We start from the raw sequence: 14,178 nt of genomic DNA on the forward strand, positions 1-14,178 counted from the left end.
ACTTCCGTCGGGTCTCACTGTCTGCTGGGGGCCCTCCGCCCATGGATGGGACCAGGTGGGCGTCTCTTTTCAACTCTTCCTCCAGCACACCTGCTGGCGTGTTTCCCTGCCCAGAGAGCCAGGCTCGTCTGTCCCCGCATTTCCCAGCCTTCCTGACCTTCGACTTGGCTAGTTTTCAAAGGGCCTCTCCACATGTGTGCTCTTTGTTAGTCTCAGAGAGGAAAGGAGAGGAGACTCTCCGGACCGAGCGGGGGTGGGAAGCAGGAGTGGAAGGCCAAGCGCAGTCTGCAGGATCGTGGTGGCATTTCCCTGACGTCCTTTGAGCAGTCGCCCTGTCTCCCACCCCCTCCCTGGTGCTGCTTCTTCCCCGCCCTGGCCCCTCAGCCGACCTCTTGCCTGAGCAGGACAGCAGGTGTGGGACAGCAGAGCCGGCTAGGGCACGGGGCCAGCAGGTTCGCATGCTGATTTCACCCTTTAGTCAGGGTCTGTGGCCTTCATGACTTCTCTTCCAGCCTTAGTTTCCTAGTCTGGGAAGTGGGGTAGTACCTACCTCACTTTGCAGGTCGCACGGAAGATTCCATGTCAGCATTGCCGTTGACAGTTTGGCTTCTGACTTGAAAATCCGTTCGGACCGTGGCTCTTGTACTCGCTGCCTCTGTGGACTTGGCTATGTGATTTCGCCTCCCTGGACCCAGGCCTAAGCATGGATCTGATAAGAGTGCCTAGCTCATAGGTTCTCATGAAGATAAGAATATTTTATGTAAAGTTTCTTAACCACAGTGCTTGATATGTACTGGAAAACATTTGTTAACGATAAAAATACTGGTGGCAGGGGTTGGCCAGAGTCCCCTGCCGTCCTCCTGGGTTGGGGCTGGCGAGAGCTGTGCCGCAGTGGGTGGGCTCGGCCTGGTCTGAGAGCCTGTCCCCCTGTCCAGAGCTGCCTGAGAACTGGACAGACACCCGGGAGACCCTGCTCGAGGGCATGCTCTTCAACCTCAAGTATCTGGGCATGACACTGGTGGAGCAGCCCAAGGGCGAGGAGCTGTCGGCTGCGGCTGTCAAGAGGATTGTGGCCATGGTGAGCACCCAGTGCCAGTGGAGTGGGTGGGGCCATGGCCGAGGGCGGCTTGTCCCCTTCTGGTGGTCTAGTTGAACATTCTGCGCTGCCCCCACCCCGAGGCCCCTGTTCCAGGTGGCTGAGGGACTGGTGGGAGGGTGCAGTCAGGCTTGTGGAGCCAGGTCCTCTCTGGCTGTGTGGCCGTGGCCTTCCCCAGCTTCCTCTCCCCCCACACGGGCTGCTGCCCAAACTGGTAGCTGAGCAGTGCCCGGGTGGGGAGGCTGCCGTCACCCAGGCCTGCCCTGTGGCCCGGGACAGCGTGGCGCCCCGGTCTGCCCTCCCGCCTCTGCGCTGTCATGGCCCTGTAAATTCCCTCCCTGGGTGGCCTGGACCCCGCCTCTGAGAGCCCACTGGTGCTCAGCGTCTGAGGCCCCTCTCAGCTTGGCCATTCCACAGCCTCTCTGAGTCCCCCCTCTGGGAGGAGCCTTCCTGCCTGCGAGGGGACTGGAGTGGGCGGACAGTGCGCTCACCGGGCACTAGCCGCTCCTGATCGCGGGGTCTAGCCCCCGAGGGTCGGTCCCAGGCAAGTCAGGCAGGCCCCCTGATCCATGTCTGCTCCAAGGCCAAGGCCAGTGGGAAGAAGCTGCAGAAGGTGACTCTCAAGGTGTCGCCCCGGGGGATTATCCTGACCGACAGCATCACCAGCCAGCTCATTGAGAACGTGTCCATCTACAGGTACGCTCAGCATCGCCTCTGTCCCCTACGCCACCTGGGGCGGTGGCGGCCGCGCTCCGTTGGCATCTGCCTGCCTGGTGGCCTCAGAGCCTTACTTTCCTCTGTCAGCGTGGTGGAAACAGCTCTGTGTGGAGTGCTGTTGCTCAGCACCTGGCTCACACGGGCACTTGGTTAGATGGCAGTCGCTCTGGTCATTATCTAGCTACAGCAGGCCGCCCCCCAGCCCCCACCCCCTCCCCACAGGCTTGCTGCTGAGTCAGGCTTGGAATGAGGGCGGCCCAGTCATTGCCTTTGCCTGCCGCAGCCTGGACACTACTGGGGAGGCCTCAGACAGTCTGAGTCCTCGGTAGGTGACCTCTGTCAGGGGTGTCCTCGTTCACAGTCTTTGGAGCCTCAGGCTAGCCCCATCCCTCTCTCTGCTGGCCACTTGCAGAGTTTCAGAGCAGGAAGGGCCAGCCCAGGCCACTTTACAAGTGGAGCCCTAGAGAGGGAATTTCCCGAGGCCTCGAGAGAGGTAGTGCCAGATGCTGGGCTGGGCCTGCAGCAGGCCCTCCTGCCGGGCCTCCCCAGGCCTTGCCCTGCCTCCTCCAGATGGCCCACTGCTGGGCACAGCCAGCACTGAGGGGCGGTGGGGAGATGCACGTGTTTGCAGGGGAGGTTTTAGTTTCTGGCTGGGATCTTCCTTCCATCTTGATTCTGCCTCTTCTTTGACCAACATAATCTACCAGGGTGGGGAATCAGACCCAGCTCCTGCCTTCAAGGAGCTTCCAGTCTTGGAGGGACTGGAGGGAAGAAATGGATAGACGTGTCAGTGTTTTCCAATAAAACAGAGAAGGAGGAGCCTGCCCAGGGAAAGCAGTCACCTTCCTGGAGGTGGGAAGAGGCCGGATCCCCTGAGATGGAGAAGAGGCAATTGGGGACCTAGGGTTCCTCCCTCTGCCTGCTTAGGGATCTTGCCGGTTCACCCCATGTCCATGACTGTCGTTGAAGCTGGGGCTGCATATGGCACAGTAGATAATATCTGGGCTGCTGTTGGTCTGGTGTGCAGTACATGCCCAGCTATTACTATTTTGGGGCATTAGTAGAGGAGAAAGCGCCCTCCTTCTGGTCTTTACCGTCCCCCCACTTACTGCATAGTCAGGGTTCCCCTAGCGGATGGCCCAGGATGCTAGGCCTAGAAGCCAAGGCCGTTTCTCCAGAATCTCTTCCTGTTGGTGTGGGCTAGCAGGCTCTGAAACTCAGGGGAGGCACCCTGTGGGGTGTCTTGGATGTGGTCAGACCCCCTTCTGGGGGTCTGGTGACATCTCCCATCTGCCTTTCAGGATCTCCTACTGCACAGCGGACAAGATGCATGACAAAGTATTCGCCTACATTGCCCAGAGCCAGCACAGCGAGAACCTCGAGTGCCACGCCTTCCTCTGCACCAAGCGCAAGATGGTCAGTGAGGAGGGCTGGGCCTTGGGCAGGCCCTGGCCTTGCTGTGGCAGCTCTGCCCTTGGCGGCCGTGTGGCAGGGGCAAGACCCAAAGGCGATGATCACAGAAAAGTGAGAAATCTGGAGCCCCCAGTGGTGCTGAGCTGAGGGTCCCAGGTAGGGCTGCAGTCAGGTGGGTGACCTGTCACAGGAGCTGCCTGTTGGCCAGCCTGGCCTCTCGTCTGGGAGCACCCTGAATTCCCAGTGAGTGCCGTGGGCCCCTTCTCTGTAATGTGATTTGCTGGGTTGGAGATTTTGGGGCCTCCTGTCACTAGTCCAGAGGGCAGGCCCCAGCCAGCCATCAGCATGGAATCAGCGTGGCTGTGGGACGGGCAGAATGCGAGCCTGAGTGGACCTGCTGCTGTGGTGGGCAAGGCTGTTTTGCATGCCTGCTGTGTGCCTGTTTCGGTGTCAGCCTGGAGGTGTCTTCTCGTTGACTCCCCACAGCAGCACAAGAGCGCCCTTCCCCGCCCAGACCACCCGACCTCCTCTGCCCGGGCTCAGGAGCCTCGGTGGTTTCTGGGCACTTGCCTTGAAGCTTTATTTTCCGTGTTCCTGAGCTTTGAGTGTCCTCCCTGCAAGGGGCTCCCGACACGTGTGGGTTTAGCACTGACCCTTGGCGTGCGGAGTGGCCACGCCCTGTGGTCTCGGGGAGACAGCAAGGTCTTCTCCCCTGGCCTGGTCACCAAGTGTGCTCAGAGACATCACAGCTCTTCCCGCCCCAGCTTCCTGCCCCCACTCCAGGGCACTCTAGAGGTGGAACACGTTACCTACTGCTGCTCTAAGAAATTAACGCAAGCTCAGTGGCTTGAAACAGCACCCATGCACCTCGTGGTTCTGGAGATCAATTCCAAACCGGATTGGCAGGACTGTCTTCTCGAGGTGAACCCATTTCCTGCCTCCTGTAGCTTCCTGAGACCAGCCGCACTCCGTGGCTTGTGTTCCACCTTCGCGCCAGCAGCCCCGCCTCTCCTCAGCTCCCTCTCTGCCTCTGTCGTCATGTTGCTTTTCCTGACTCTCAGTCTCACAGGGTCCCTGTGCCTGGCCCCCCTGGGTAACCCAGGACAATGCCCCATCTCAGAATCCTTAACCACACCTGCCAAGTGCCGTTTGCCGTGGAAGGTGGCACTTACAGGTCCCAGGGCCTGGCTCGGACATCTTGCTGGGGTGGCCACGGTCCAGCCTAAGAGGGCTCTCCAGGGGTCTGCTCCTGGCAATGTGCTGTGTGGCCGCGGGTAAGACCCCACCCTTCTCTGGGCTGCTTGCCGTCGGGTTGAGGAGGTGCCCTCAGTGACCTGCAGGATTGTTCTAGAGGGCCTGTTTTCTTTGGTGTGCTTCTTTCCTGCAAACTCAGTGTTGCCGACCCTCTTGGGGCCTGGAGATGCCCGAGGGCCCTGAGCTGTGGTGGCTTCTTCCGGGACAGCCTACTTCCCACTGGCTGTTGGCTTTGTCTCTTAGGAGGCCAAAAGAAACTTAAAAATACAAGTTCATTATATCCCTGTTGTTTGTCTCTTTCTCCCCACTGACCAGCGCAGCCTCTGGGCAGCTGGTCCAGACTGTTGTTGCAATGGGGGCCCTGGGTGGCAGGAACTCAAGATGCAGAGGCTGCCTCTGGATTGGGGAGCTTGGCTCAGTGCATCCAGGGAGGCCTGGCCTGGGGCCAGAGGACTTTAGACAGACTTTCACCAACAGCCTGCCCCCAGGCCAACAGGCCGGCTCCTGGGGAGGATGGCCTGCAGCTGCAATGCCAACAGTGGGGCGTGCTTAGGCAGGGGGGTCAGCTGCTGCTCAACCTTCGGCCCACACCCCACATTTGCCCACACGCACTGGGGCCGACTGCAGGGAGGGCAGCTCAACTTCACCCTTCCCAGGCCCTTCTCTTCAGGGAGCCCAGAGAGGCCCCTCGGTGAGACGACCCAATCAGGGTGATGTGACTGGGCCCCCCAGTGCAGGGCCTAGTGGGCCCCTACGGGCAGCGAGCTGATAGGCTGGCCTGGGACGTTGCAGGGAGGCGGAAAACACGGATAGCTCAGGCTCCCCAGCCACCTGCTGCCTGGAAGCTCTCAGGTGTGTGCGCTGCTGCCTCTCCTGTGTCAGGCATGAGGGCCAGGGGATTGGCCTTGCTGTCAGCAAGAAGATGGGGGACAAGCGCCTGGATTCAGTCACGGGAGTCCAGGTGGCTTGGTCCAGGGTGGAGGTTATTAAGCTTCCCTGGAGGTCAGGTTTCCCAGCGTGGACATTTAGAACCGGGCTTTGTGAAATGAGAAGCGAGTAGGAGTTTGCCAGGCCCAAGAAAAGAGGTGGGGTGGTGGGGGTGGCCGCCCCCCCAGTGCAGGAGTGAGCACGTGTGGGCGGTGCCGTTGAGTTGGAGGGTGAGCCCCAGTACCGTGCTGCCTGGTGGCTGTCTCCCAGGCTGCGGGGTGCTGGTGCAGCCCTTCCTCCTTGTCATCAGGGGCCCTCAGTCTCCACATCCCCACCTTTCCATGCTGGGCATAGCAAGGGGTGGGGGGTGGGGTTCTTTTCTGTCAGCCCCAGTTTAGCAGCACAGCCACCAAGCCTCTCTCCCCAGTGGCTCTTCCCGGGTGTGGCCAGATAAGCTTCTCGGACAGACCCCTCCGCCTGCCGGGCTGGGGGCCTCTGGGAGCGCCTCTGCCCGGGGCCCTGCGGTGAAGGTGGCGCTGCCGCGCGCTGGGGTTTTGGTGCCAGTGAGCTGACAGCAAACAAAGCGATGGCTCCCGGCTCTCGCAGGGCCGGGAAGGGCAGAGCCGGCCTCCCTCACGTGGCCACTGGCATGTCTTGGGTCATCCTTTCATGCAGGGATTTATGTTTCTGAGGTAACGGGGCAGGAGGGGGCACGTGGCCCGCGTTGGTCTAAGCCCTGAGCCGGGATCTGAGGATCCTGGGGTCCCGGCCCGGCTCCTCGAGCCGCAGCCAGACCTGGCCCTGCTGAGTTGCTGACAGCCCGGTGACTGGGAGCAAGACAGGGCAGCAGTCCCTGAGTGAGGCGAGTCTGCTCAGGGGTAACGAGAGGCCCATGGGCCAGCGGCAGCAGAGGAGGACGGCAGAGCCCCGAAGGAGGTGTCCTGGGGGCAGGCGGAGCGGCCCTCCTAGCCGGTGCTGCCCAGACTCTGCAGCCACCGAGCGAGCAGGGCCCACCCCTCCCCAGCTCGCCCCGGGCGTGCAGCCACCTCCTAGGTTATATTTGGTTTAACTTGCAGCTCGAAGCTTCAGGGCAAAAGGGCAGGAATGTATGCAAATGAACAAGCAGATTTATGCAAAAACAGTACCAGGCGTGTGCCCCCAGATTTCCGAAGGCAAAAATAATGGTGTTTCCATCTCCCTGCCACGTCGGGTGACCAGCTCCTGCTCGGGTATATAGCGATCTGACTCCGGCTGGTAATTAGCCCATATTTTTAGTTCATGGGCAATTCTCAATGGTAACTGGGCCTATTAAACTTGATTCAGACGTGACAGATTAAATTGTAAACAGCTGTGAAGAGTTTCATACTTAATTACCATATTTAAGTTTTGCCGTAAAGTGCCGTACTCCCATCAAAAATGTAAATGACGGAGACATTCAAATGAGATTTTATACTTCGTGAAGTTTAATTGGCATGGATCAGTCAGCTTGTTTAGGGATTTTAAATTAAAAAAAAAAGCAAAAAGAATTTTAAATGTGGTAGCCACAGATTCATTTCTCAATTAAATTGAGTTGTTTGGTGGCGGGGCTGGCGGTGGGGCCAAGCTGGTGGGCCTGGGCCTGTGCCCTTGAGAGTCCGGTGCTTGCTTCTCTGGACTAGGGTTTGCCAAAGAAGTTGATTAATCCTGAACCAGACAGAGTCCAGAGAGGAAGTGGCCGAGGTGAAGGCGGCCTAGGGGAGGTCCTCCCAGGGGAGGCCTGCCCCCCTGGGCAGGTGCAGTCCAACCAGAGGGGCTTTGCTGTGGGGGTGGGTGTGCAGACTTGAGTGTTGCCTATAGGAAGCACCCAGCTGGGAGCCCAGGCCTGTGAGCTGGTGACTTGCATAAGCATGATGCCAGGCAGGGGTGAGCAGAGCTGTGAGAGCCCTGTGCTGGTGCTGTTTGAAGTGAGTTTCAGTGGGTGGGTGGAATTCTCCAGGGTTAAGGGTCAGGGCCCTTCTCAGAGGTAGATGGTGGCCCTGGATGGTTTTGGTCCCCTGCCACAGGTGCTCATTGACATCTTGTTTGTGCCAGAGATGCATAAGCCTCCTGCTCCCTGCCTGGGATCCAGTTATAAGCCCCGCCGACCTGACAGCACTAACCAGAGGCCATCTTTGTGCCTCTTACTGTGGCTCATTCAGACGTTGGCTTTTCTGTTCTCTTAAATCCAAGGGCTGTTTCTGGATGAAGTCCTCAGATAACTAGGGAGGGCTTCTAGGAGGCGGTAAGGCTCACAGTCAGTTGTATTTAGAGAAGCCCAAAGGAAGGAATAAACAGCTGTTGCAAAGGTGGGGTGGGGGCCTGGAATGAGGCTGGGAACTTGGCCGGGCTCCAGGCCCTACCCACGTTGCTTGGGGAAGGTGTGGTCTCACTACACCCTGGCGCTTCACTTAGGTGGCCGAGAGGGCCCAGGACTCTGCCTCCACCTCCGGCATTCCAAGCCCTGGATTATCAGAAAGGGAGGGAGGGAGGGAGTCTGGGCAGGCCTGGCCTGGAGTCCCCACGACTCTGGTTCAGACTTGCTGTTAACTGTCTGACACTGCACCCCCCTCCCCACCCCACTTCCTGTTTTCTAGGCCCAGGCTGTCACCCTCACAGTAGCCCAGGCCTTCAAAGTTGCCTTTGAGATTTGGCAGGTGTCCAGGGAAGGTGAGTCTTGTAACAGGACATGGTGGGTGGACTGGCGGAGGAGCGAGGGTGTTGAAGAAGGCCTCAGGGTAGTGTGGGCCGGGGAGGGGTGGTAAAGGCCCTGAGGTCAGGCCTGAACTGATTCCTATCTTTATCACCTGCTTGTTTTATGACTGGACAGGTCACTTCACCTCTCTGAGTCTCAGTTTCCCCATCTGAAGAAATGCGAACAGCTGTCCCCCTCCCCCAGGGTGCTTGTGAGGATTGAATGAAACCTGCAGTTTCTTTCCTCCTTGCTGGAACTAAACCTACCCCAGGAAGGGCCAGTCTCCCCTGCCCAGCCACTGTTGGGAACACGGTGCTGGGGTCAGCGGGGATGTGGGTTCCAGTGCTCTGTGCCTTGGTCCCACAGAGAAGGAGAAGAGAGAGAAGGCTGGCCAGGAGGCAGGAGACGCCCTGGGCGGGGGCCTCCGGGACAGCACCCCTGCGCTGAAGAGCCGTGAGTCTTGGGCTGGCTGGCGGGGGCTGGGTCTCTCGAGGCTGCAGAGGCCTGCTCCTTCCTGGGCTGGGCGTGGTCGTAATTTCTATTTTTTTGTTGTTAAATAAATAATACATTTTTATTGCAGATAAATTAGAAAATGTTCACAAAGAGAAAAAGTGACTGATTTTAGTGCATGCTCTTCCAGAGGAGCCCACACGGCCTGCAGCCCCCTGCACACCCTGCTGCACCCTGCGCCCTGCCCTGTGGCCCTTGAGGTCAACACGGCAGTGACTAGAGACTTCCCAGAGTGTGTCACCACTGGGACAGGCTCTGACCCCTTGGCAGCCGCCCCACTACCTCAGGGGTGCCGTGGTGGGACTCCTCTATGGGTGGAGTGGGGGGGTGGCCAGGTCCAGGACAGCAAGGGGGATTCTGGAGGGAGGGAGCTGAAAACGGGAGGCTCTGCTCCCCTGATCCACTAACTGAACCCTCATAGTGGTTGCCACTGGGAACCTGCTGGACTTGGAGGAGACGGCCAAGGCTCCGCTGTCCACGGTCAGCGCTAACACCGCTCACATGGACGAAGTGCCACGGCCTCAAACCTTGAACAACAGCAGTGTTGTCTGGGTGAGTGGCCTTGTAGTCTGGGGGCCCAGAGGGATCTAGTGCAGCCTGATGCCTGGAGGAGGCCTGAGGCCGCCCCTGGGGCTAGGCCCTGCACCCCGCTTGCAGGCCTCTGGGAGGGCAGACCCAACCCAGCAGCACCCAGGGGAGGCAGTGAACAATGTCCCCTTTGAACCCGGGCTGCGGCCCTGCAGACGTGGTGCCCAGCACAGCTGTCTCCTCACAATGCCTGGCCTCTCGGCCTGAGCATCCCCGGCCCTGCCCACCGCAGGACCAGCCAAAGGCTTCCTTGTTCTCAGCGTGGGCCGAGTGGGCTCCTGACATCCCACCCCCTCGGCTGTCTAAACGAGGAGCCTGAGGCCTGGGCAGTTGCCCCTGGCCGCCCTGTGACTCAGGGCAAGGCCCCTGACCTCAGGAGGATGATGAACTCTGGCTGCATAATCTCCCAGAGGAACCTGCCTTTTTCTTTGGAAAAAATTTTAAAATTCACTGGGAAACAGCTTCAGACTTACAAAAAGTTAGGGAAAATAACAAGGAACTCCTGTTCGCTCGGTGCAGACTCCCAGCGCCGGCCCCTTGCGTGACCCCTGGCTCGCGGCCGCCTGGCGCCCACGGCTGTGTCACCTGCGGCCTCGCTCCTGTCTCACGGTCCCTCCAGCCGCCGCGTCACGCGCTTTTCCTGTCACGCGTCTCTGTTTTTTTGAAATCTGGAGCTTTGCGGGCCTTGGAAAAGCAGCCAGGCCCTGTGCCCCCTGGGGCCTCCTGGGACGGTCCCCCGAGCGGTTCCCCAGGCCTGCTCTCTGCTCCCAGATTACCCCCTTACGGCCCGGCCCGGCAGGTGAGAGCCTCGCCTGCTTGCCCATCGAGGCTGCGGGGTTTCCAGCAGCGATCCCTCCCGGGCTTGGCTTGTTGGCTTGTGTTTGGAAGGGAGTGCAAGCGAGAAAGCCTTCCCACCCTTCCTGTCAGAATTGAAAGCCATAGAAATCACTGAGACCCCTCGCTTTAGGGAAGGGAAAGCTGTCTCAAAGAGGAACCGTGGCTCCCCAAGGAGTCACAGGCGGTTAGTGACAGAGTTGGGCTGACCCTCCCAGCTCCGGACGCCCAGCGACGTCCCCTTCCTCCTGCCCCAGGTCTCAGGTTTGGGTGTGTGGCCTGAGAGGCTGGTGGCAGCAGCTGGGGGGGGGGGCGTGGGCGTTCACCCAGCTGCCCACCAGCCCCTACATGGTGTCCCTCGTCCCTGTGGCTACCCAGGGCGGCACGGGCTCACCCACTGACAGGCCCTGTCTCCTGCTTTGTTTTCCCCAAGGAGCTGGATGACGGCCTGGACGAAGCGTTTTCCAGGTAAGGCGCGCCGGGCTCCCGGTGCCCGGGAAGGAGGCTCAGCCTTCACCGGCTGGTCTTCGGGGCCCTTTGTCGCACCTGGGAACGTGAACTCTGACTGGCTTCAAAGTCTCAACCCCAACACCTCTAGGGCCGGGGGCTGGCGGTGCGGGGTTGGCTAGGTCTGCCGAGAAGCTCTCCCCGTGGGATCAAACCACTCCTAGGGGCTGAGCTGGACAGAACGGCCATGGCTCAGGGGCACTGGCTCTCGATGCCGGTGCCTGCGAAAGGCGGCTGTCGGCTGGCTGCTTCCGCGGGGGCTTCGCGTTTATGAGAAGGGGCAGGGAGGAGGCTGCTTAAATTAGGCCGGCGGAGTGCGACAGGGGAAGAATGTCAGGCACAGAGCGGAGATATTTTGGTCCAGCCTGAGGGTGGTGGCATCTCCCCACTTTCCCAGGGCCGTCCCTGTAGCCATGGCTACCTTCCGCTTGGGGACACGCCACCGGGGAGGCTGGGGCTGCGGCGGGGCTGGGCAGCCGCTGTCCCAGCTCCGGGCCTGGCTGTCAGGCCCTGCAGTCCTCCCGGTCAGGGCTGCTGCGTGTGGTGTCAGGAACAGTGGCTCGGAGCCCACAAGGGGAACAGAGTTGGGGGCTTTTCCCTCTCCCCCCTCCTCTTCCCATTTCCTGCTTGGGCTTGTTGGACCCCTCTGGGGGTGAGTTGGGGCGTGGTGACCCCTTCTTGGAGGCAGAGACATTATTGCCTCCCCTGCTTTGCTGGCTGACTACAGCCCCCTCAATAGGAGAAAAATCTTGTATTTGCTTTTTTCAGATGACTCAAGTATCATGTGCCCTTTATTAACAACTTTGAAAATCAGCAAAGCGTTAAACAGGAAATGACACCATCCCATAATCCCACAGCTCAGACATTTGGGCTTAATTCATGCTAATCCCATACATACACATATACTTTTTTTGCATCTATCAGCTCATCGTATGTGCATTTGGGGAGCCTGATTTTTCCCTTATCATGGCTGTATCAGAAGCCTTTCTGTAGACCTTAAAAACTCTGTGCAGGCACCTCCTTCATGGCCTGCCTCATTTTCTGAAGCCACGGGCCGGAATGAACTCTCCCCCGCTCTGGACATTCAGGCTCTCTCCCCTTTTCTGTTTATTTTCCCAGCAAGTCTGTTTGGACATAGCTCCAGCCAGTGCTGTTTGTGGTTGGTTGGGCCCCTCCCACACGTGTCCCTCTCGCTGCCCTTGCCATTGCTGCCCCTTCTCCTCTCTCGGGGCACTTCCCGGCAGAGCCCTGGGCAGTGCCGTGCCCTCCTCTCGGGGACAGGAAGGCTGCTGCCAGCCACACAGCCTTGAGCTGTTTGACCGTCGGGGTGGGCTCTCCGCCCAGGGGCCACTTCTCCTGGCATCTGGGCTTTCTCCCCTGCCCCTGTGTTCTGGCATTCTCCAGCCATGCCCTCTCACTCTGACCCGGGGCTGGCAGGCTCACCTCAGACCTCACCAGCTCTTTGCCTGACCCCCAGCTCACCCCGCTCTGCCTTCCAGGCTTGCCCAATCCCGGACAAACCCTCAGGTCCTGGACACTGGACTGAGCGTGCAGGACATCCACTACGCCCAGTGCCTCTCTCCCACCGACTGGGACAGGCCTGACAGTGGCAGCGCCGAGCAGGATGACCTCTTCAACTTCTGAGGCCTGGGCTGGCGGGACCCGTGAAGGACCAAAGCACCCGGCGGGGGCCCCTGGAGGGGGCCCCCCGCCAGCCTCCTCAGCCAGCAGCACCGTCCACTTGCAGATCAACGCTGCAGTCCGTCAGCAGGGTTTTTTGTTTTTGTTTTTGTTTTTAATCCTGCTCTTTCTCTGAGAACTGAAAGATGCCTTGAATATTTATTTAGTGACTCCAGGTTCAGTTGAGAAGCCAGTTCTGCGTCAGGCAGGACTCCTGCATGACCGGCGCAGGGACATCCCGCCCCGGCCCTCACGGCCCACACAGCTCCGCGGTGGGTGTCAGGATGGCGGCCAAAGCATTTCTTGTCCCTGCCCTCCCCTGAGGACCCAGACTCCTGGGACGCTCCTGCTGAAGTGGTTGGATTGCTCATCTTTCGGGTACAGGAAGGGACGCGTCCTGAGCCTGCCTCCCACAGCGGCCCTGTGGGCCTAGGCTTAGCCCTGGGACTCCTGGAGCAGAGGGGCAGCCCCTGACCAAAGACTCGGCACTAGGTGGCACTTTAAAGGCCCAGCAGGTGAGGCCGGGCTCTGCCTGGAGCTCTGCAGGTAGCTTCTTTCTGCCCTCGTCCTTGAGGAGGCCCCGGGGCCCGGGGCCCCGCAGTGTGTGCAGCCAGTCTAGGGAGCCGCCCGCAGGCTCCCTGGCCTGACGGCACAGCAAGGTCTGCGTGTGGCTGCCTGCGGGCCCCGACACAGCCGGCTGCCGCCTTCTGGCGTCCGCTGGTCCGAGCGAGGTGTCTCTGAGGCCCCAACTCTTCGTGGGGCCAACGTGTGAAACCTAACACCCAGGCTCCTGAGCACCACGCCACCTGCCAGACAGGGAAAGGGAGGCCAGGCCGGAGGGGCGGAGGCAAGAGCGGAGCGGGACCTGCCGCCAAAGGCCGTCTCCCCGCACTCGCGCTCACGCCTCCCTGTTTTCTGGCTTTGTTGTCCTCCCAGGAACCAAAAAGCCCCAGCTATTTTCTGACCAAAATGTGTTTCATAACAAACCATCTGGTGCCTTTCCACACAGAACTGGCACGCGCCTCTGCGCCCGGCTAGCTGTCTCGCTGTTGATTTCCATGAAAATGGAAGTGTTTGAAGTCTGTAATTCTGAGGGTGAAACAAAACCAAACCCCACAGGCTGTTCTTCCCACTCCAGGTCAGGCGTGCCCGCAGCAGTCTGTCCTCAGCACCTCCCTGCCTACCCCCCTGCCCCCCCAGAACTGCCCACACCCCCATCCTCAGGTGCCAGCAGGCCTGGCTGTGCTGGTTGGAGGAGGTTCCACCAACCCAGAAAACTCGCCGTTCTTTAAAATCTACTTTCCCGAGCACTTGAACCAAGGCTCGTGAGAGACAAAGGCCTGGGTGAGGGGTCATAGGGTCTTTGTCAGAGTACGGGGATCCCCCTTTCCCACCCAGCTTCTGCAGCCTTGCTGCGCACCCCGAGCCTGCTCTCCTCCCCGTTTTGTCACGAGGCAGCAAGGGCTGGGCCTGACACAGGCCATCTTGGCACGAGGGCCCAGGACTCTTGAGAAGGGCCACGCTGTGCTTGCGTGCTCACGCTGGCCTTGGTCCTGCCTCTGGCCAGTGCCCAGCGTGCCACGTGTGACTGTAGATAAGTTTTGTGCTTTACTTTGTGTTGCTGTAAAGGAGTTTCTAATGAGGAAAAGTAAGTAATAAACATTCTCTTTTTGGAAAACCGTGTGCTTGGATGGAGCGGCCTGGTGCGCGAGTGCGGCGCCTGGCAGCTCTTGCCCTTTGGCGGCTGGACGCAGGCCCAGCAGTGGGGGGAGGATGGTGTGTGGTCCCCCGGTTGAAGCCCAGGAGGGCTCCCCTTCAGCCAGCAGGCGGGCGTGTGTGATGAGGCCCCCTGGGAGGATATCAGCGAGCCAGTGTGCCTCTCTGAGGGGCGCAGCCCGAGCAGACGCGTGACCCCTGATGTGTGTATGTGGCGTTGTATGCC

General features: G+C 59.9%; 1 protein-coding gene across 1 annotated transcript; it reads left to right on the forward strand.

Moving 5' to 3' along the window:
- Positions 1–940: 940 nt before the first annotated feature.
- Positions 941–13,875, forward strand: LDLRAP1 (low density lipoprotein receptor adaptor protein 1). Its single transcript, XM_012722800.1, has 8 exons — positions 941–1,078; positions 1,680–1,792; positions 3,115–3,229; positions 8,020–8,092; positions 8,484–8,570; positions 9,049–9,179; positions 10,483–10,517; positions 12,056–13,875. The coding sequence occupies exons 1-8, from the start codon at positions 983–985 to the stop codon at positions 12,198–12,200; spliced, it is 795 nt and encodes a 264-aa protein (XP_012578254.1). The 5' UTR covers positions 941–982; the 3' UTR covers positions 12,201–13,875.
- Positions 13,876–14,178: the final 303 nt, after the last annotated feature.

This window comes from Condylura cristata, unplaced genomic scaffold (assembly GCF_000260355.1).
Source record: "Condylura cristata isolate star-nosed mole 26May11 unplaced genomic scaffold, ConCri1.0 scaffold00008, whole genome shotgun sequence".
NCBI classification, from domain to species: Eukaryota; Metazoa; Chordata; class Mammalia; order Eulipotyphla; family Talpidae; genus Condylura; species Condylura cristata.

Excerpts from the sequence above, each read along its gene's own strand:
- LDLRAP1 (XM_012722800.1), top strand. The coding sequence starts at position 983 with ATGCTCTTCAACCTCAAGTATCTGGGCATGACACTGGTGGAGCAGCCC. Across the intron at positions 1,793-3,114 it reads GAGAACGTGTCCATCTACAG|GATCTCCTACTGCACAGCGG; the intron begins GTACGCTCAGCA and ends TCTGCCTTTCAG. Across the intron at positions 10,518-12,055 it reads CTGGACGAAGCGTTTTCCAG|GCTTGCCCAATCCCGGACAA; the intron begins GTAAGGCGCGCC and ends TCTGCCTTCCAG.